Source organism: Oryzias latipes, chromosome 15 (assembly GCF_053564925.1).
Source record: "Oryzias latipes strain Hd-rR chromosome 15, Olatipes_Hd-rR_3.1".
In the NCBI taxonomy this organism is placed as follows: Eukaryota; Metazoa; Chordata; class Actinopteri; order Beloniformes; family Adrianichthyidae; genus Oryzias; species Oryzias latipes.
In genome coordinates, this window is record NC_136251.1 from 3,775,014 (window position 1) to 3,797,500 (window position 22,487).

Genomic DNA, 22,487 nt, shown 5'->3' on the forward strand with positions numbered 1-22,487 from the left:
CAATAACTAGGTGGCGCTATAGAGCTCGTCCAAGATTGTCATATCCATGGGTTCAGAATAGAAGCTTCATCATATCCATTGAATTTCAGTGAGATTGGACAAGGAATGTGCACGTGAGAGCAACTTTTGTGTGCATGGCGAGACGCCCAACTTTGCCGCTCTGTCACGACCACACCCCCGCATTGAAAGTTATGGTTTTTTGTCAGAGTAAACTTCAATGGCTTTTCAACAGGTGGACGTCATTTTCAGGTGTGTCGGCTCATCCTACTCGGAGTAGTGATGCTCCAAGTAAAACATGTCATTTCCTCTTGCCAGCAGGTGGCGCTACACTTTTTCCAGATTCTTTCACTGCAGATGTGTTCAGAGTCAGACTACAATCATGCACATCAATTTTGGATCAGATTGGATTATGCATGGCTGAGTAATGGCCATTTTTCTTTTCATGGCGTGTTTTCGAAACAAGGTCGAATTTCTACGCGCCGCCACGGTCACAAACTTCTGTAAAAACTTAAAAGCTTTGCAATTTAACATCGGACATGTGTTTAGTTTACAAAACCAAAGTTTGGAGTCATTATTCACAAATCTCTAGGAGGAGTTCGTTCTAGAAGGAGGCCTGCAAATGTCCAAAATAGAGCAAAAATGACATATTGACATCAATATAGCAGACTTCCTGTGCGACTGACAGCTTGGTACCTACAGACTTTTTTGTAGGTTTCCATCTGATGAACATGCCCTGAAAAAATCAAGCTTGTATGTCAAAGCATATGCGGGGGCTCGGGACAAATGTCACTGTAGGTGGCGCTGTCGAGCCGTTTTTGTGCGCCCATGCCAATCTCCTGTAAAATACGAAATTTTTCGCGACTCCTGATGTGTGTGCCAAATTTGGTGAGTTTTGGGGTATGTTAAAGGCCTCAAAAAGGCGACTCTTCCGTCGGAAGAAAAAGAATAATAATAATTAAAGCTACAAGTAGCATTTAGCGGGCCCGAGCACGTGCGACCGCATGGCACGAGCGACCGCCCCGTGAGCAACGCCCTGCTCGAGCCATTCTCGTCGTTTTTTCTTGTCCATTCTGGAGCTCCAAGCTATTGTTAATACGACAGCAGCCTGGGGGGGGGGGGGGGGGGGGGGGGGGGGGGCTGTAATCTGTTGCCTTAAGGGACAAAGACTTTTGCATATAGCATGAAAAAAATTCAAGCAATGATGATAATTGCTATCACTGTCCCTAAGGATGAGAACAATAGAACTCATTCAATTTCCACTACAATGTCTAGATGAGTGTCAGCTATGTCTGATAACTTGGCCAATTAGCTGGACCGGGATCTTGCAAAGTGCAGGTGGTTAACGTCCAGTGTAATGAGTCTGTGGACGGCAACAGTACAGCATAGCTTTTGGTTTCCACAAGAGAAGAACTCCTGACACATCTGCCCTAACAGACAACTACAAGAGGAGTTGAAATGTATAACACGGTGAAGGAGTTTTTGTGCAGAAAAAGGTACAATTAGAAAAGCTGGTAGCAGTGACTGCAGATGGGACTCCTGCTATGATCAATAGACAAACAGGTTTCATCACTCACTGTAAAGCTGACCCAGACTTTCCAAAATGTCTGCATTACTGCTGCGTCATTCACCAGCAGGCCTTATGTGCAGAAGTGATTGGCTCTGGACATATAATGACTCTTATTCTGAAAATCGTAAACAACCTCAGCTGCAAAGCAAAACAGCACAGGATTTTTAAGGTGCTATTGGAGGAGATGTCTGTTGAATATGGTGAATATGAACATTGTGAATCTGAACTTGCATTCTTGACTGACATTACTGGAAAACTAAACCACTTGATCTGCGAGCTGCAAGACAATGGCAAAACTATTTTTTTTTGACCAGCCTGCCTGAGCCAGTGTTTTTCTTGTGGGGATCTTTTCTGCCAGGGCTTGTCAGCTTGGTCAGTGGATGTTGCTGCAGTTGTCTCCCTTGCTGGGACAGCTGGAGTTAAACACAGCAGCTCACGGCTCTGAAGTGGACCCCGTTGCTGTCCCAGTCTGGATGGGCACTGTGGCGATGTTCCAATGGCCAGGCTGGCTCCTGGTATAAAGAGATTCCCAAATACCATTTCCTAACCGCAGAGCCAAGGATGTGTTTACATGTTTAGGTCAAAAATGTGATGGACAGCTTCATTTTGTCTAAACATGCCACCCTGTTATTAATCCAGTTGATATGGTTCTCCATCTGTGTCTAGGTGATAGAAAAGCATTTTTTTTTATATTTACAGCTCTAAGCAAACAAACAGTTGTCTATATAAAAGAGCTTTTACAATTGTGCACTTTTAGCAGGTCTCTGAGTTCATGTGACCAATGTATGGTGGATTTTCACAGACCTTGTTTAAAACTGAAGGTGAGAGAGACTTAGAGAAATGGCTTCATTGTTCTGGAGTTCTTTGTTTCATCCACAGAAGAGTAGAATTGGTGATTGATTTTGAAAAGCTGATGAAAAAAGTATCTTTTCAAATTGCAATTTCTAACTTGGGTTTTACATTTTGTGTTCCATTTTTTGTGCTTTATTTGGGAAGCATTTGTTATTTGTTTGGTGTTTTTAAGGTTCTGCAAATATACACATCATTTTTTAGAGACATTTGTTATCAGTTGTGTTTGTTGATTTGTAGTTTAATTTCATTGGATGTATAGATGTCGTGTGGGGGGGGGGGGCTCGACAGCAGGTAGGACCCAGGCGCAGAGACGGGAGGCAAACGGGTTCAGGGCAAGTGGGTTTATTTAACTAACAAAAAGCGCTGCAGAGCAGGATGACAAAACTAAAAACAAAAACTTACTGTGGCATGGCAAGGGACATGGACGCCAGACAAGAAGACGTGATCAACATGAGCAGAAGTTAATGGACCAGCACAGGAGGAAGGCAGAGACAAGACTTATATACAGACAGGGCAGACAAGACACAGGTGAACACGATTAGGGCAGATGGGGACCAAAGGAAGTAAGGCTGTGTCCGAATTACCGCCCTAACCCCTAACTACTAAAACCCTATATAGTGCGGCACTATATAGTTCTCTATATAGTTCTCTGAATTTTCAAAGCAATTCGGACACCCGTGCTCACTAGTTTTCTCTTTCGGGTGTTTTTAAATGGCGCTTGGCACGGAAACAAAGTGGCGCATTACCGCCACCACCTGGTCTGGAGGGGAACTACTTCTATTTAACGCGGAGAATGACACCCATTTGTCAAATTAAAAATATAATAAATATGAACATTTTATGAAGACTATTTATGAATCTGCTGTGTTCTGATCATGGAAAATGTGGCTGATTTATAAATAATAAAATTACAAACACATTGGTGGTGATTTTATGTATTTGTTGATAAATAAACCCCCATGTTATTACTCCATGGCAATATTTATTTTTGTGCCGCTGAACGATTTACGGGCTCTTGCGAGGAGGCATTTTTTTTCTGTAGTTTTCTCTTCTACCTTACTGAAAATAGCTTTGAATATGAATCTGTCCGTGTTCCTGGCAATAATTCAACCGTTTTTCATGGGATTAAACCAAAAACGAGCAGATATGCAGCATCACAGGACGGCAAGGAGAAGCAGACGTCTCAGAAGATTTCCCTCTGGATGCCCCTGACCAGACATGAACAACTTGTGAGTTAACTTGTGAGTTTTTTCATTAGTTCAATTTAAGCATTTGTCACTAATTGTGCTCAAGGTTACACAGCCTGCTGGGTAAGAGTTTAACATTCTTTTTCAACACTGGATTATGAGTTGTATAGTCTAACTACATGAAACACTTGTGAGATCAAAGTTTAGTATTTTTTATTCAGAGTCAAACCATATCACTTGTTTTAAACAAAAATACTTTAATTTTTAAATATTTATATAAAAATCCAAAAACCCAGCCAAAAAAAAACACGAGATTTTCCAGCATTTATAAATACGTCATAAACTAAAATGTAAGACATCAGAATAAAATGAAACATTCAAAAAAATCATATTTAATTTTCTCAATGAAATAATTATTTTTCTATTTTCCAGGGTCTTCCACGTCTCTACTGCTTTGCCAACATAAAGGTGTCTGTCGTGGCCCTTCACGCTGACGCTCAGTCCGACACAAAACCAGACCGGCAGACCTGCAGATCGGTTGACCCGCAGGACCATTGAGCATCTGGTGGTGCAGCTTCGGGTTCCTCACACTCTGGGGGGGGGGCACAGGAGACTGAGGTCCTGGTGTTTCTTTTCTGGCTGGCATGTGGCACATCATACAGTGTGGTAGCCAGGGCCTTTGACATGCCACGGTCCACTGTGAGCGACGTTGTCCACAGGACGTCAGACCGCATCCTCCAGCTGATGAGCAGGGTCACCCAGCATCCAGTGGGAATGAACTGCCATTAGTCACCTCTGGTTTTATAGCAGCTTGCTTGGTCTTCCACCTTCCAAAAGGTCGAGGGGAGCATCGATGGCTGCCACATAAGAATAAAGGCCCTAAAAGAAAATGCAGCTTGTTATTTTAACAGGAAGCTTTTTTATTCCATTCAACTGCAGGCTGTATGTGACTCTAAGCCAAATTTAGAGATATTTTTGTTGGGAATCAAGGATCAGTCCACAGTTCACAGGTTCTACGTAAAAGCCCAATTTATGTAAATCAAACATTACCCACCTGAAGGATCCTTTTGGGTGATGGTGGGTATCCCTGCATTGCTCATCCCATCACGCTGCTGACACCCTACAGGGAACCCATGAGGAATGCGGTTCAGGCCCGTTACAACCAGCACCACGCCAAGGCACGCTCTGTGGTGGAGAGAGCATTTGGCATTATGAAGATGAGGAGGAGAGCAATATTTCTATCTTTACATTTTGTGTTTTAAGTATCTATACAAACTGGAAGTAAAACCAACCTTCAGTTCTGCACAATCTGTGCATCAGAGAAGGGGACTGCTGGGAGCCACAGATGTTGAGCCACAGCAGGAACCAGTAGGACGGGTAAAGTGGCGTCCGTCTGCGAGGACAGATCTCTGCATTCCTTTCAGCTCCAACTGTGACACACATGACTCTAGAAGACCAGGATTATTGTTAAGATGTATAAAAATAAATGTTAACATATAAAACAAAAATGTAAATATGTACATTTTATATTTATATTTTGAGATTGTTAAAAATGTCTCAGATTTAAATAATACATGTAAATAATTCCTTTTTGTTCATGCATTTATTAAACAAATTGCAAAAACAACGACGACGTTACATTTTGTGAACAATATTTTAAACTCAGGTAACCTTAACAGACTCTCCTGTCACTCTTTGTCCCTTCGTGCTCTTTCCTCCTCTCCTCTTTCAACAACAACCTTTACCCCAACATGACAACGATTACAGTTTAATGATAAATAAATACAAATCTGATCAAGTGTCTCTCACTCCGACCCATCCGGCACGAGCTTGACTGATAACAAACAGGCTATCTTTCTCCATCCACAGATGGATCAAATTTTCCTCATCCTCGTCTGTCTCTACATATATAAACACATTTTAAAAATGTGTTAATAACTTATGACTACGGTTAGAACTCACTGCTTTTTGATGTAATATCAACAGCGTTTGTTTTTAGCCTTCAATGCTAATTCGCGCTAGCGTTAGCTTTAGCATTACCGAAATTGATGAGCTTCAAAACAATGTAGGTTGTCGATTGAGGAATATAACATATTAAACACTTCATCTTACGTATTTACAAATATATTTTACAACATATACAAGATACTTTTAAATATACTTACATTTTTAAGTCCTCTTTCTAGCGCAACCGTCCGCCATCTTCGAATAATTCAAACGCAGTGTATTGTGGGTCACACGCAATGCATTCTGGTATGAACGCAGTGCATTCTGGGCAATATTCGCCGATCGAGTGAGCATCGATCCACACTGGTTTTTCGTAGAGAATTCTGGGAAATTTCTAGTGCACATGATTTTTGAACTGTAGATTCGGACAGCACTACAAAATGGCGACCGCACTATATAGTGCACTATATAGGGGTTAGGGCAGTAATTCGGAAACAAGACAGGAAACCTTTCAAAATAAAACAGGAAACAGAACCAAACAAGACAGAACAAGAACTAAAGCGAAAAAAAAGACAACAAACTGAAACCATGACAATAGAAAGGAAAAGAAGTTCAAACATTGATTATAAAAAAGGATATAAGAGATAAAAAAAAAGAAAAAGGAAAAGAAAAAAGATAAAATATTGATTTAATTGCATTTTGAATGAATAAAAAACAATGATTAATAGAATCAGAAATCAGAAAAAGTTTTATTGCCAGGTTCAGTAGAGCGCACTTTACAAAACGAGGAATTTGACTTGGTGTATAGTGCAATTAAGAATAAGTTAAAAATTAAGTTAACAACAACAACACACTATATACAGTAGAGTAAGGTGAATTAAAGTGGGAGCACAGATGGGCTGGGATGGTGGGGCCTGTAAGTGGCACCGACAGTCCTTTGGTGGGCGGGGGGGGGGGAGGGGGGGTCACCTGGGGGAGTTGGGGTACTGTTCAGCAGGCTGACTGCAGTGGGGAAGAAGCTGTTCTTGTGGCGCGAGGTCCTGGTCCTGATGGACCGGAGCCTCTTGCCAGAAGGGAGGGGCCGAAAGAGATTATGTCCTGGATGAGAGGGGTTGGCTACAATCCTGGCTGCCCGCCTCCAGGTCCTGGAGATGTGCAGCTCCTGGAGAGACGGGAGGTGGCAGCCGATCACCTTCTCTGCTGAGTGGATGACGCGTTGCAGCTTGGCCTTGTCTCTGGCCGTGGCCGCAGCGAACCAGACTGTGATGGAGGACGTGAGGGTGGATTCGATGATGGCGGTGTAAAAGTCTACCAGCATCTTTTCAGGGAGGTGAAACTTCTTCAGCTGCCTCAGGAAGTACATCCTCTGCTGGACCTTCTTAGTGATGGAGCTGATGTTCTGCTCCCACTTGAGGTCCTGGCTGATGATGGTTCCCAGGAAGCAGAAGGACTCCACAGAGGTCACCGGGGAGTCACAGAGGATGACAGGGGGGAGGGGGGCTGGGGCCTTCCTCAAGTCCACTGTCATCTCCACTGTCTTCAGAGCATTAAGCTCCAGGTTGTTAGCGCTGCACTATGACACCAGCCTGGCTATTTCACTCCTGTAGGCCGACTCATCTCCGTCAGAGATGAGGCCGATGAGTGTGGTGTCGTCAGCAAACTTCAGGAGTTTGACAGACAGGTGACCAGCTGTGCAGCTGTTTGTGTACAGCAGTGCTTCTCAATTATTTTTTGCCAGGCCCCCCCTAGGAAAAGAAAATGTTTCGCGCCCCCCCTGACCCCCCCCCACACACACACACACAGACACACTCGCGCGGTGACAATACATCAGGTCAGTATCTATAAAATTTGTATACCTAAAATTGTATCTTTTAACACTAACAAAAGAAAAAAGCAAAATAAATCCACTTTCAACAAATATTAACTTTATTTAGCCACAGAAACCCTGTTCTAGTCTAAAACAGAAAAGAAGCTGAAAGTACCTGAAATAAAAAAAATCTGTCATTCCTTATTTAAACTAGAAACATTTTGACCAACTGAACCATTTGATGCTGAAAAAAATAATTCAATCAATAAATAATATTAAATCTAAATTGATCTGAAACATTAACACAGCAGCACCAATATATTTAACGTTTTTAGTCTGAAGAAATAGGTAAAAACGTGCTGATTTTTTTTTTCTAAATGACGGATTGTTTATTTCTGATCTCATAAAAGTGCAGCTGTTTTCCTGCATTACCTGCTGTCTTTATGTCTGTCTGACACCAACTAAACCACAGGCAGACAAAGAAAACATGGATGGAAAATAAAGACACGTCATCAAAATGTCTACAATAGTTCATAAAGAATGACATTGTTAGCATGAGCTTAGGAATCTAAGGGCAGCGGTGATCTTGGGCAACAGGCAGCGGTAGCAGTGGTCCGCGTGCCCCGATTCCCCTGGCAGACAGGGCCCACACCACCCCTCCCCTTTCGTTCTCACTCGCGCAGCCGCGGACAGACAGAACAGACAATAGGAACCGAATAGTGGACCAGATTATTTTCCAAGCACTGAGCCGCTGTCACCGCTGCCCCCACGTTAAATTTGCGCACCGGACAAACCTGTGCCTAAAACCGCCACCACCGCGCGCCCCCCCTGGCATCGCTTCGTGCCCCCCCCTGGGGGCGCGCCCCACTATTTGAGAAGCACTGGTGTACAGGGAGAGTAACAGGGGTGAAAGGACACAGCCCTGGGGGGAATCCGGTGCTTGTGGTCCGAGTATCTGAGACGAGCTTCCCCAGCCTCACATACTGCTGTCTGTCCGTCAGGAAGTCTGTGATCCACCTGCAGGTGGAGTCAGGCACATTCATCTTGGAGAGTTTTTAATACTAAGTCTAGACAGATTTAACACAGGTTTTTGGATGAAAAAGGATTTTTTATAAATCATCTGTTACACTTTTAAGTCTGAAAAAAATATGGAAGGCAGCAAACACAGATCCCTACCGTTTTTAATTTTTTTGTGCTGATATTTGAAAGATAAGTTATGCAAAAAAATAGGTGTTTGCAGTTTTGCCTAAAAAGACGTTTTCGGACCTTTTTGGATCAAATGTTGTCTAAAAGTTCACCTGTAACTTCAATCATTCTGAATTTTTTTAGGAAAACTAAACCACTTCAACTGTGATCTGCAAGGCAATGGTAAAACTATATTTTTTATGGAACAGCCTGCAGTGTTTCTTGTGGGGATCTTTTCTGCCAGGGCTTGCCGGCTTGGTCGGTGGTTGTTGCTGTTACCAATCCAGTTGATATGGTTCTCCATCTGTGTCTAAGTGATATAATCAGAATCAGAATCGTTTATTGTCATTGTACATGGGGATACAATGAAATTGCAGCAGCCTTGGAGTGAAGGAGTTACATAAAATAAAAATAAAAATAGAATAGAAAAAGAAATACTGTATTTACAACTCTTAACAAAAAATGAACAATATGGACAGAAACTGTTAAATATTAAATATTTGTGAATAAAATAGAATGGAATTACATGAGTTGCTGTGAGCACAGCTTAATAAATATCAAGTTATTGCACAGTGACCTGGTTAGACAGTCAGGATATTGCACGCATTGTAGTAAAATTAGAGTGAGGTGTGGTTGGTGGACGTATGTGCATTCCGTATGATAATTGCCCGTGGAAAAAAGCTGTTTCTTAGTCTGTTTGTCCTGGTTCAGATGGACCTGTACCTCCTTCCAGAGGGCAGCAGTTCAAACAGAGGGAAAGCAGAATGGGTGGAGTTAGTGGTGATGCTAGTCACACTGCTGAGGCAGCGAGACTGGTAAATGTCCTTCAGTGAGGGGAGGGGGCAGCCGATGATCCTCTGCGCTGTCTTTACCATTCTCTGGAGACTCTGCCGTTCTGCTTCAGTGCAGTGGGAAAACCACACTGTGATGCCATAGGACAGAATGCTCTCAATGGTTGAGCGGTAGAACGTTACCAGCAGCTCCTGGCTGACGTCGTTCCTCCTAAGTTTTCTCAGGAAGTGCAGGCGTTGCTGGGCCTTCCTGATGACAGTCATGGTGTTGTTAGACCATGTGAGGTCAGCAGAGATGGTGGTGCCCAGGAGGGTGAAGCTGTGGACCCTCTCCACACAGTTTCCATCGATGTAGAGTGGGGGTGGATCTGTTCTGTTTTTTCTGAAGTCCAGGATGATCTCCTTGGTCTTGGTGGTGTTCAGGATGAGGTTATTAGCCTGACACCACCTTGAGAGTTTCAGGACTTCGTCTCTGTAGGCCGTCTCGTCGTCCCCAGAGATCAGCCCCACCACAGTAGTGTCGTCTGCAAACTTCACCACGGTGTTGCTGGTGTGGGCTGGTCTGCAGTCTGCTGTGTACAGTGTATACAGCAGAGGACTCAGCACACATCCCTGTGTGGAGCCTGTGCTCAGCGTCCGGGTGGAGGAGAGGTGGGGGTCAAGTTTGACTGTCTGTGGTCTGTTTGTCAGGAAGTCCTTGATCCACGAGCAGGTGAGTGGGTGGAGTCCTAGTTCAGACAGTTTGTTGACCAGAATGTCAGGAATGATTGTGTTAAAGGCTGAGCTATAGTCCACAAAGAGCATCCTGGCGTAGGTGTCTCTGTGTTCCAGGTGGCTCAGCGCAGTGTGGAGGGTGATGGAAATGGCATCATCCGTTGATCTGTTTGCTTTGTAAGCAAACTGGTGGGGGACGAAGATTGGAGGGAGGGAGTCTTTGATGTGTCCCAGGAGCAGCCGCTCCAGACACTTTGTGATGACAGCAGTGAGTGCAACTGGGCGGAAGTCCGTGAGGAAGGCTGTGGATGAGGACTTTTTGGGTATCGGGATGATAGTGGATGACTTCAGGCAAGCAGGGATGAAAGCCTGAGCTAGCGACAGGTTGAAGATTTTTGTGAAGACCTGGGAGAGTTGATCGGCGCAGGCCCGCAGAACCTTTCCGGGAACTCCATCAGGTCCCGCCGCTTTCCTGGGGTTTACCCTGCTGAACATCCGTGCCATCCGTGCCACGTCCATAAAGGCATTGTTTTTATATTTAGAGCTCTAAGCAACCAAACAGTTGTCTATATAAAAGAGCTTTTACAATTGTGCACTTTTAGCAGGCTGAAAAAATTATCTTTTTAAAATTGCCATTTCAAATTTGGGTTTTAAATTTTGTGTTCCATTTTTCTGTGCTTGTATTGGAAGGATTTGTTATTATTTTGTTTAAAAGTGCTACATATTGTATATACACATAATTTATTTAGAGAAATTTGCTATACGTTGTGTTTTTTGGTTTTGTAGTTTAATTTCATTGGATTTATATTAAGGAAAAGAAGTTGCAGCATTGATTAAAAAAGGATAAAAGAGACATTTACTGTCTAAGTCTTATGTTACATCTGTAGAACTGTACTGAGAGTTGGGTTTTGTTTTGGAGCACATTCATATGTTTTGTTTGTAAAAAAAAAAGATAAAATATTAGGTTAATTGCATTTTACATGACTAGAAAAGCAATGATTATTCATAAAAATCTATGAAAGACATACAAAACAAATGAAAAAGCAGTCTGCCCTCCCTCTTGTGTCTAAACTCTTGTCACCTCACTGCTGGGTTAGTTAGCATATAAACTGGCAGCTGGTGTGTGTGTGGGGGGGGGGGGGGGGGGTGAAATTTGACTCCAGCAACAGGGATGATTGAGGAGCAGGCTGCAGCATGAGGAAAAGACTTAAGCATGTAAGAGGAAATGACATCCTACAGTTGACCAGTTCATTTTATATCTGTAAAGAATATTCAAGAAGCATTTAGACATGTTCAGCTATATGCGTGTGAAACTTGGTGTGGATATTTGAAGCATAAGTAATTTTAAAACACACTTGTTTGGAGTCCAGACGGAAAAAGCACAGGTTTTGGGATGAATCAGGATTTTTTTAAAATCATCTGTTTCACCTGGACTTCTGAAAAAAATATGGAAGGCAGCAAACACAGATCCCTACATTTAAAAAAATAAATGGTGTTGATATATGATGATTAAGTTATGAAAAAAAATAGGTGTTTGTAGTTTTGCCTAAAAAGACGTTTTCGGACCTTTTTGGATGTAATGCTCTCTAAGATGTCACCTGTAACTTCAATCATTCTGAATTTTTTTAGGAAGCAGTAGCACATAAATGCCTATGAAAGTTGAATTCCTGGTGCTGATAACCTAAACAGAATTTATGCTAAAAATCTTTGTTCAGTCCAAAATTTCATTAAAAAAATCAAGTGATGAAGTTTCTCGTAGACCCTATAGTGTTACATATCAAAGCTGGAGGTTATTAAAGGCATCTAATTCTGAAATCTCAGCTTCCTGAGACAAACGGCTGATTTATAATAAATTTCTATTATTTGGGTGCACATAATCGACCACTTCCTGTTACGCAGGCACCGTCAGGTGTACACCCATGAAACTTTACATGATGAGAGAGGACCCTTCTGAGTATCTCCAGTTTTAATTTCATGCACATCGGACAAAGCAAAGAGAAAATACAGGGCAGAATGTGCCCAATGCAATAACTAGGTGGCGCTATAAAGCTCGTCCAAGATTGTCATATCCATGGGTTCAGAATAGAAGCTTCATCATATCCATTGAATTTCAGTGAGATTGGACAAGGAATGTGCACGTGAGAGCAACTTTTGTGTGCATAGCGAGATGCCCAACTTTGCAGCTCTGTCACGACCACACCCCCGCATTGAAAGTTATGGTTTTTTGTCAGAGTAAACTTCAATGGCTTTTCAACAGGTGGACGTCATTTTCAGGTGTGTCGGCTCATCCTACTCGGAGTAGTGATGCTCCAAGTAAAACATGTCATTTCCTCTTGCCAGCAGGTGGCGCTACACTTTTTCCAGATTTTTTCACTGCAGATGTGTTCAGAGTCAGACTACAATCATGCACATCAATTTTGGATCAGATTGGATTATGCATGGCTGAGTAATGGCCATTTTTCTTTTCATGGCGTGTTTTCGAAACGACCTCCAATTTTGACGCGCCGCCATGGTCACAAACATCCATAAAAACTTAAAAGCTTTGCAATTTAACATCGGACATGTGTCTAGTTTACAAAACCAAAGTTTGGAGTCATTACTCTCAAATCTCTAGGAGGAGTTCGTTCTAGAGCGAGGCCTGCAAATGACCAAAATACAGCAAAAATGACATATTGTCATCAAAATATCAGACTTCCTGTGCGACTGACAGCTTGGTCCCAAGAGACTTTTTTGTAGGTTTCTATCCGATGAACATGCCCTGTTAAAATCAGGTTTGTACTATAAAGCATATGGAGGTGCTCGCGAAAACAAATTTTGCAGGTGGCGCTATCGAGCCATTTTTGTTTACCTATGCCGTTCTCCTATAAAATATGAAATTTTTCGCGACTCCTGATGTGTATACAAAATTTGGTGAGTTTTGGGGTATGTTAAAGGCCTCAAAAAGGCGACGGAAAAGTCGGAAGAATAATAATAATAATAATAATAATAATAATAAACCTAACAGATACAATAGGGTCCTTGCACTCCGTGCTCGGGCCCTAATAATAAACCTAACAGATACAATAGGGTCCTTGCACTCCGTGCTCGGGCCCTAATAATAAACATTCGAATTACAATAGGGTCCTTGCACTCCGTGCTCGGGCCCTAATAAAACATTTCAGTTGACGAAGACAAACAAAGTTCTGTTGTGACTATGGGGGGGGGGCGCCTGGGGAGGGTCTCGCCCGGGGAGTAATTCAGGGTAGAACCGCCACTGAACTCACCTCACCACTGATGAAGTGGATCTCAGCTAAAAGGCGCAGAGTTGGGCTGGGACCACAGCACTGAAGGCCTGCAGCATCATTGTCTGCACCTGAACATCAATGTTCGATGGTCATGACAGACTAAGGCTTTCCATTCTATTTGACGTGTTTCATTTTTGCACAATCAACAGGAGGACTTTCAAATTAAAGGAAAATGCAACATTTGCATTCTCAGCCTGTTGTTTCAAAACCAAAATGGAAACACTTTCTCCTTGACAAAAAACCGTGACACTCCTTAAAAAGGAGAAACTCTATGGTCTGTATTGATGTACTGTCCCTCTGCAATCTCACGAGCATTTTTGTGATAATTGTGGCAGAAAAAGTTGCAGCTGTTTTTTCTAAAAGTTTTAATAAAAGTTAAGTTAGTTTTCCGTAATAATTTTCAACTAAATTATTTGTAATTTTACCCTGGTAGTTGTTTTTCCCTTCAGTTTATTAACATGACATTTTATGTAACCTCACAAAAAAAAAACAAATATATTCTTTCTAAAAAGTGATTTAATTTTTATATTCATTACTATGTTGGTGCAAAGGCAACTGTAATTTTGAACATTTATATGACCACAATGTATTTGACAAATTTTACAAAAAAAACTAACATTATATTTCTGTTTTCTGTAGCTACACAAAAAGAAACATGTTGAAGTTTTATTAGTTTTTCTCTTGTCTTAATCAAAGATGAAGTCTTTGAAAACTTTAACAAAAATGTTTTATTTCTTTTTAGATGATTAAATTGTTTCAATTTAGTTTAATTGTGTCTATTGGCCACTTCACCTTAATCCTGTTTCTTAAATGTTGTTATTACTTCTTCTTAAGTTTAACATCTAAAATAATCCAGACGCTATTAGAAAAGTGTTTCAGTTAGAAAGATGACTTGGACCAAACTCTGGGATGTTTGGCTGTTAATGAACACAAACCTTGAAGGAGAACTAAACTGTTGACCTTTGATTTCATCAAGAAGATTTCAAGTCGTTAAAAAGAGAAGACTCTTTGTACGCTCAGATGCTGTCACTTTAACACAATGCATCATGGGAGAAATAAGTGAGGCCAGACAGACTCTCTTCTCTGAGCTTCATTGTTTTGTTCACTTGTTCCACGGTCTGACACCGGATTCTGTGGAAAGCTACACCGCTAAAGACGAGCTTTAGCTGGTATTTTTGTTAGAACTGAGAGACTTTATGAGCAGAACAAGGAAGTGAAGACTTTAACCACTTCTGATTGGTCAGACTGATGACATGTGATTAAGCCCCCAAGAATGATTGGTGGAGACAGTTAAAGGGGCGGGACTTTTCCTAAAACAGCTGAAGCTGCGGCTAAATCGCGGTACCGTCATTCTTATCAAAGTGTCTTTAATAGAATCAAATAAACACAAAAAAAAAAGTATTTTACGATTTTTCATATTCCTAACTACTCAGTGTTTTATCAGGGCCAGTTTGGATGAACACAGAGCTGATATCCTGGAGATGGGAAATGTTTTTAGATCAGTGAAAATGGGTAATTTCTCACGGTACACCGGTTTGTACAGCTGACACATGTCTGTGTTTGCTGGATTCCTCCTCATCATCTTCATGGCTAACCTTCATCTTCCTGAGTCTGCAAAGCTTTTTCTTTACAGAGGATTTCAGTAAATCCTAATCATTTAAATTTGCTTTATGGTTTCAGCATTAGCACTTTTATCTGAAAAACCCTCACACGTGTAACCTCATTTGACAGCAAATGTGTCAAATACAGCCACAAAGACTGGAACTGTGGACCTTCAAAAACCTTTGCTGTGTTCCAGAGTTTGAACCGGTCATCTTAAGGGTTTAGCTGTTCTGTCATCGGGGTTCGCTTTTTCACGTCAGATTTCTTTTCAGTTATCTTACCAGTCGTCACAGACATTTTCCACCTTCCGTCATCATAAAGCAAACAGAATCGACAGGCAGCTCGGCACACATCCCACACTTCCTGTTTCCTGGCCGTCTTTGCCAGGGCTGCCCATAGCTTTACCCTGAAGAAATGAGAAGGAACACAGTCCAACCCCAGCAGTTCTACAAAGACACTGTCAAATCCTCTAATCATGTTTGATCTGGTAGTGAGATAGGGTGCTAACCAATGTACCGTAAACTGGCTGCTGTTCTCCTTTTATCTATTGCTGCAGATATTCAGAATATTCATCCACACATGGAAAAGTGTTCACCTCTCTGTGCTTTCAGGATCCGTGCTTTGTCTGCCCAGGTGCCTGACTGCCTTCTGCACACATGCAGAGTGATGCTGAGCCTTGGCAGCAAGCTGAGCTCCTGGTTCAAATCCAAGAGTGCCTTCAGGAACAGGAAACAGATTCACTCAAGAATGGAAGTTACCTTCAAAACTACATGTGACCATTTCAGCATGTGCTGTGTGTTATGAGAAAAAAGAAGTTACAAAAAAAGTAATTTCGTTCCCTTTCACAACACACCTCATAAACATCAAAGAAAAACTGCAGAAATGTTTCAGATTTACATACTGCAGGGTTTTGAAGCACAAAACTCAGTGTTTAAAGCTGCTCATCAGGGTGTTTCAGCACAAAGTAGGTGTTTCTAAGGAGCTGTGTATGAGAACGAACTCTTATTCCACTTTCGGCTTCTCCCATCAGGGGTCGCCACAGCGAACAAGTCGCATGGTAAATTTGGCAATGTTTTACGCCGGATGCCCTTCCTGACGCAACCTTCTCAAACCGGGCTTGGAACCGGCACAGAGGTAGAGAAGGGAACAGGGAGCAGCCCGGAGTTGAACCCTGGTTTCACGGACGGAAGGCGCCGCAAACCAGCACGAGCTAAACTGGCTCCCTGTGTATGAGAACGAACTAGCTGTCCAAAAGGAATTCTTTGTCATCAAAACTATTAGGGGAGCATGGACTAATGAAAAAACAAAGAATCTAAAGCCGTTCTTCCCCATGACCCACTTTGAAACGTGCAACACTGAAGGTGGAGCTAAAGCCAGCGTCTTCCAAGCAAACGGCCACGTTCAGCCCAGGTTCTGCTGTTGCTCTGAATGTGAGCAAGAGAAAGCAGAACTTCTGCTGTTTGCCAGTGTCCTGCATTGCAAACAGAGCTGCAGGACCCAAAGAAGACCCCACCCACCCTCTGTGTTTTCTTCACAAACACCCCACTAAGAAGGCTGGGTATCCAAACGGCTGTCTGACCCGTAGGCAGAGAATCCTGTCTGGACATGACCCTCTCGTCCAACACTTGGTGGCTGAGCTGGGGGCTCACGGCTTAGCCCACACCAGTCTGCTGCCTCTCACCACTCCAGAATGGTAGAGTCCAACCCCTCTTCTGAACCTAACTACATCTAGCATCTCTCAGCGTCCCACACAAGCTCAGGCTCCTTCGCTTCCAGGGAGGTGACAAACGTCCCAAAAGCCAAGTTCTGTGATCGGAGTTTGGGCCGCTGAGGCACCCACCTTCAACTGCCACCCAAACCCTGTGACCCCGAAAACACATGGATGAATGGTTTGAACTTTGAGAGTTTAAACAGGAGAGAAAAGTGTCAAACTGTTCATGTCTGTCTGAGAAAGTGTATAAAAATGTGAAGTGAGGAGTTTTACAGCCTTAAAGCATCTGGAAATATTGTAAAAACAAAAAAAGATAACTACTTCTCAGATGATGTCATCAAGGGTTCCCGTGATTGACGAGGGACCCTGTGGACAATGATTTTGCATTTGTAACACTGAGATATGGCCAGTGATTGTTGGTTAGGGACAAAATGGGAATATTTAAGAACAACAGTTTCTCCTAAATCTCCAAACTCTCTCCAAAGTGGATCCTAACTTGGCACGATCTGAACCACTTCACAACTTAGTCACGTGGTATAGCGAAGGTTTAGACGTCATCTTTCTCAGCTCCTCCCCCAAATGACGCAAGCTTCTACACGTCTCTCGGAAAGTCCTCCTCCAATACTCGACACAAGCCTCCATAAAGAGCATCACATCACTAGTAAAAGATATTAGGTACACATCTGTGCAGGTTGAAGAATATGCACAAACTCCTGCAACCCCTAATTTAATGACATGGCTTCATCTCAGCGCTCTGACATTTCCTGTTAAAATCAGTGACTTCTATCAGAACTCACTACCCTGAACCCAGACAGAGGATCTTCACTCGAGCGGTTTAACGGTTTAGGATCGAGTGTTAATGTTTGACTAGTACTAACACGATATGTGAACGTTTTTATATTTCACAGAGAAAGCATCTTTCCAAAACTTGAAAACCAATAAGAAGAGTGTGAAATAGGGCCTGGTGAGGATCCAGAACATCCCAGCAGGAGGGAGGATGGATGTGAAGCTGAGAGGAACAACATGAGGAGGATGGAGGACAAAAGCTATTCAAAACGTAATAAAAAGATTACAAACATTACATTTACTGGGACATCACTTTTGATGAAAAAATAAGAAGTAAAAAAGAAAGAACATCTGCCAGCTGCAGGTTTTTACCTGACCAGAAATATAAAAATTCCCACTTAAGTAAAAGGTCCGACTAAAAAATCGTCTCCTCTTAGTAATGAATTTTTCTGACTGAAGTAGACGATTGATCAGTTTACGGTATAGTTCATATTCTAAAGTCAAACAATACTGAAGCTGAGCTTGGACACTTAGAAAACAACATTCTGGATCTGTCTGTCTGCTGGGAGAGAAACTTCAACTTCCTAGTCCATTTCTGGACTTTATTTCATAATGTTCACTAGACTTTCCTAAAAGAGCGGTTTGTTTTTCTACCAGCACTGAATCATCAGATGTTTGTTTAAATGCGTGCTTCTACAAGAGAAGATGTGAATGAACATTGTAAGCAGGTTGAAATGAGATAAAGGAAATTATATTTGTACTTTGTGAGGTTTTCTCTGCATCCAGCACAGTCTGAAAATCCTCAGGAGCCAGGAAAAAGCCCACAGACACCAGAATGTGGCGACAATCGGCGTTCACATGTGGCGGCATGTCCAAGGTCTGTGAAAGACGTGCAGACTGGATGTCAGTTGGTTTGTACAGTTTTAACATCTATACTGCAGTGTTCAGTACAGAGGTTTCCTGTTGGAATCACCATTCGCTGCCAGGATGGCAAAGAAAGGGTTCAAACCTGCTGCAGCAGCGTGGCGGCTCTGTCCTCTGTGCGGGTCGGGTCGTAGTAAATATTCTGTCGGAGCTGCAGGAGGTGAAACGCTGACAACAGACGTTCTCGTTGTGCCCCGCTGCCCAGCAGCATGGCTTTCTGAAGGTGAGTCAAAGATGCCTCCAGACACCCCTCCTCTTCTTCAATTACTGCCAGCTCTGAATGAACCTGGCAGCGCACCTCCAGCAGAACACTGCATGTGAGAAAAACACATTTCATCTGGAGCTTTCCCCCTTCAAATGTTGAAATATCTATTATGTCTTTTTATGCATTTGAGAAAAGAAAACTGACAGTTTTAGGTCAAAAGGAAACACCAAGAACAACAGAAACTATGAAAATGTCTAATTTCTTGTTTCATATTTCTGACTTGAGCTCTAAAAAGAGGCAGAGGGCAGAACTGGAGCCGAACTAAAGAGCTGTAATCTAAAGAGAAAAACACAGAGAAAGAAAACATGCTGCAGGTGACCCAACTGCAGGCAAAACAAGAACCACTGAAGACTCAGAGATAAACATCAAAAACAGATAAGCTGAGAGAAGAACTAATGAGGCTATGGGGAACACAGACAAGACTGGCAGCTAAACAGGATATGGCAAAAAAAATAAAGGAAGACTTGAGTCAGAGAGGTCTAACATGCAACGTGTTGCATGTTAGACCTTGGCTGGAATATGGAAATGTACTGGATCTGCTTTGGTTTAAGGAGGATGGGTTGTGGGGTGGTTGTCAGACAGTTGTGTTTTGGGTCAGATGTGTGCAGAGAACCTGTGCGTGTCTTCCAGAACTTGGGCCAGTTTCATCAGAGTGGCTTTGACGCGTTTTCGGAGGTTGTGCTGCAGCAGAGGGAGGCAGCAGTTCCACAGGGTGACACAGACCGCCTGCACAGCATTGGGGCCCCCGCCCCTCACTGCAGTCGGCAGCCACTGGCTGAGCGCCTCCACCTCCTTCAGGCGAGCCTGTGGGCAACGCCTGCAGATTGAGATCTCTCTGCACTGATGGCAGCACAGCACCACTAGACTTTGATTAAATTAGACTTTGTTCAGCATTCTTTTCATGGTAAAGAGTGAGATCCAATTACATGTGGAAATGACCTTTCTCCTCTTCTGATTCTAGTTTTCTCACGAGGAACGACAGACTATGTCTGAGATGGATTTCTGTTGAACAGTCTCGCCTAAGCAATGCTCAGAAAGATCAATGTCATAAATTGTTGCTAATAGATTCTCTGATAATAGCAGAGAACAGGTCAACAATATAACCTTTATTTAAAGTGAATGTAAGTTGTGTTTAACTTGATGCTGTGTGACCAAGCACCTCCACGCAGGCTGTGGAGTAGTGGTCCACCTTTTCCTCTTTCTTCAGGAGGCTGACCTCACAGTTAATACATTCCATCAGGAGGCGATGGTCAATGCTCTGTAGAGACACGAGTCAGAGTCAGGAATAAAATGACAAATATGCCACTAACATCATTTATTGAGAAACAAGTGCACTTCAGTACAGTTATATAATGAACTGTATGTAATAAAATCAACTCTCTTATATATAATTTGCTCAAATTAAAAATCTGCTCTTCTGTTTAGTCCAGATAATTTCTGTAATCGTTTTCAAAGTGCCTTTTCAGGAGGGCTTGTCACAGTCAGGAATCCATTTTCTTTTCTTCTGTGCTTCTCCTGCAGCAGGTTTTAAGAACACATTGGACACTCACCGCTTCTCCTGCAGACTTCAGCTCTTTCAGACACTCCTCAGCTACTTTCTGATGCTTCACTTGCAAAGCAAGCACTGCCAGCTCGATGAGGCTGCCAGCTCTGCAAACCCAGATAAAACAGGACTTACACAATCCACAACAATTGGTCCCGGTAATCTGAGCTGTGAACGGGCTCAGCATGAGGGCTCAGGGAGGGACAGAAGATCTCATGGAACATGGGGTCACAGACCTGTCAGACGGGTGAGCGGGCGCTGGGCTCTGAGCTCTGTTCACCGGTGCTTCTGTACCATCCACCAAGAGACAGAAGATGCTCTCAAACTTCACCATGTCCTCTTGACTCATCTGGTTTCCATTCATTTCTATATGCCTGTTTTAAACATCAAGAAAAGTCATCTAACCATCCATGAGCACACATGCATAAATTCCACCACGCATTCACTCTGTTATAATCCCAGCAAACATGCTTCAAACCCAAGGGGAAATAATCTATGTGGTGCTGATGACAGCTGGATTAAACTGAGTCATGCTTTCAGTGATGAGTGCTGGAATGAAAAGCCACGAGGAGGTCTGACACGTGGAGTGCATGCCTGCAGCAACAGGGGGTGTGGGGTGGTGGAACTTAGGATGGCTAAGCTATAGCTGTGCTTATGCCGCTTCTTATGAAGACACTAAAGGCGTTTGCAAGAAAGCAATCAAAATCCAAGGAAAAAAAGATAAAAAAGTGGTTTTAAAACATTCTTATGATTGAGTATGTCTGTACTGATGTTCAGAAACATTCTTATGACAGAAAACATGCACATTTTAGAGGAAAAAATAAGTGAAAAACGTGAAAGTTTGTTTTATTTAAGCTGATTGAAACCACTAGAATACAACTTTCTATGAAGGAATATTTGTCTGACACAAGAGAAATAAATGTCAGCAGAAACAAACCTTAACACAATGGTGACAGAATGTTTCCTCTCACCTCCTCAACTCCTGCATTTGGTAAATAACCGCTAAGCTGGCGCTCCGCCTGCTCAGGTCTAGGAGAGCGGCGCCCTCTGACAGCTTATGCCGCACCTCAGAAAAAGAATGTTCAAAATAAGTAAAGTACAAAGAAGCCAGATTTCCATTTTGTTCATTACCTGTAGAGTAAAGAGTTTTGGATAAAGATGTGGCGCGTGTGACGTAATGAACTCCTGGGTAACTCCGGCAAAACCAGCAGCATCTTCCAGCTGTCCAGAATCCACAAAGCATTCAACCAGGAGTCTGGACAGAGGCGGAAACATGCATGCAGACGTTTGCTCTGAGTCAATGCTTTTCAACAGTCTGGAACCTCTTTGGCTCCAATGTCTCCATCATTTAGCTGTTCCAACACACTTAGGGATAGGTAGAATGACAGTGAAGTGCACACGCAGTGAAATGATCATTGCACTGCAGAGAAATCATGAAGGCGCGCCTGGATCCACATGTTAGATGGTGCTCACTCTGAGCCTTCATTTCAGCTCATTTCCATCTCTCCCATTACTGGAGGAGGGGTTCTTTCTTCCCTCAACAAGGAGGAAACAATCTGTGTCAAGGTGTCAAAGAAGAACAAGAATACATGAAGTAAGCTGGGAAGCGGTCATGAAATCCTGACTGAACGACTCTTAGGATGGCTTTCAGAAATGATGAAGGAGAATGGAAAGGATTGGGACAGATGAATGACAGAAGACTTCTGGAGTCACTCACATCATGAGTTCTGCCCTCCAGCTGTGATCCTTGTCATCCACCTCCTCCAGACTTTGCACCACCACCTTTAGGGATGGGACTAAGAAGCGGAACCAACCCGGTTGCAGAAGAGGACGCACCTTCTGAAAGTACAGAACTGAGGCGTTGAAGACCATGAAGTGGCATCTGTTGGAGACAAACAACACAGACACGGGTTTGATGCAGAGCGCCTGCTGGAACAGTAAATATAAGCTAACAGGCCCTCTCTGTGTCACAGAAGCTCTGCTGAAGTAACAAATACATTTCTAAATTCAATATCTGTGCAAAAAACAGTTTGAGTGCTGCTAATTTATTCTCCAGAGTGTTCGTGTGCTACACTCTGGAATAAATGTATGAGATATGGATTCCCTTTGGTGTTGATGCTCACTTAGTCAGTTTCCTTACAGGTTATGAGTTAATTAGCAGAGTCAATCCATAGTCATTGCTTGCAAAAGTGAAGCCCGTGTCAATAAACGCAGCCTTCACGTTAAATAACAAATGCATCCTCAGGATACTGATCATCTCTGCTGCTAAACTCTGAATCCTGCAGCTGCTTCTTAAAATACAGACTGGGAGGTGTCGATTAC

At 42.7% G+C, this 22,487-nt stretch overlaps 2 protein-coding genes across 18 annotated transcripts in view; both read right to left on the reverse strand.

Annotated features, from left to right (window-relative positions):
* The window catches only part of cfap46 (cilia and flagella associated protein 46), a 128,884-nt gene that overhangs the window by 78,577 nt on the left and 27,820 nt on the right, over positions 1 to 22,487 (reverse strand). For 16 of the 17 annotated variants that reach the window (XR_013647849.1, XR_013647851.1, XR_013647850.1 and 13 more), the window contains 12 exons: positions 21,883 to 22,047; positions 21,297 to 21,420; positions 21,137 to 21,231; positions 20,402 to 20,539; positions 20,173 to 20,272; positions 19,782 to 19,880; positions 19,236 to 19,426; positions 18,443 to 18,668; positions 18,195 to 18,312; positions 15,532 to 15,652; positions 15,218 to 15,342; positions 13,314 to 13,402 (listed from right to left, as the gene is read on the reverse strand). Coding sequence is in view for 13 of the 17 variants with exons in the window: in XM_078932078.1 (XP_078788204.1) it covers positions 13,314 to 13,402; positions 15,218 to 15,342; positions 15,532 to 15,652; positions 18,195 to 18,312; positions 18,443 to 18,668; positions 19,236 to 19,426; positions 19,782 to 19,880; positions 20,173 to 20,272; positions 20,402 to 20,539; positions 21,137 to 21,231; positions 21,297 to 21,420; positions 21,883 to 22,047 (1,591 nt within the window). In the remaining 4 variants the exon portion in view is untranslated. Of the gene's footprint in view, positions 1 to 13,313; positions 13,403 to 15,217; positions 15,343 to 15,531; positions 15,653 to 18,194; positions 18,313 to 18,442; positions 18,669 to 19,235; positions 19,427 to 19,548; positions 19,753 to 19,781; positions 19,881 to 20,172; positions 20,273 to 20,401; positions 20,540 to 21,136; positions 21,232 to 21,296; positions 21,421 to 21,882; positions 22,048 to 22,487 lie in introns of those variants that run through there. The other variant, XM_078932084.1, reaches the window with a different exon arrangement.
* Positions 3,803 to 8,232, reverse strand: LOC144984165 (uncharacterized). Its single transcript, XM_078932086.1, has 4 exons — positions 5,772 to 8,232; positions 4,899 to 5,053; positions 4,661 to 4,791; positions 3,803 to 4,485 (listed from the first exon to the last, which is right to left on the reverse strand). Exon 1 carries the CDS (start codon positions 7,079 to 7,081, stop codon positions 6,431 to 6,433), a length of 651 nt encoding a protein of 216 aa, XP_078788212.1. The 5' UTR covers positions 7,082 to 8,232; the 3' UTR covers positions 3,803 to 4,485; positions 4,661 to 4,791; positions 4,899 to 5,053; positions 5,772 to 6,430.

Coding starts and splice junctions, on each gene's coding strand:
- LOC144984165 (XM_078932086.1), bottom strand. CDS start 7,081: ATGACAGTGGACTTGAGGAAGGCCCCAGCCCCCCTCCCCCCTGTCATC.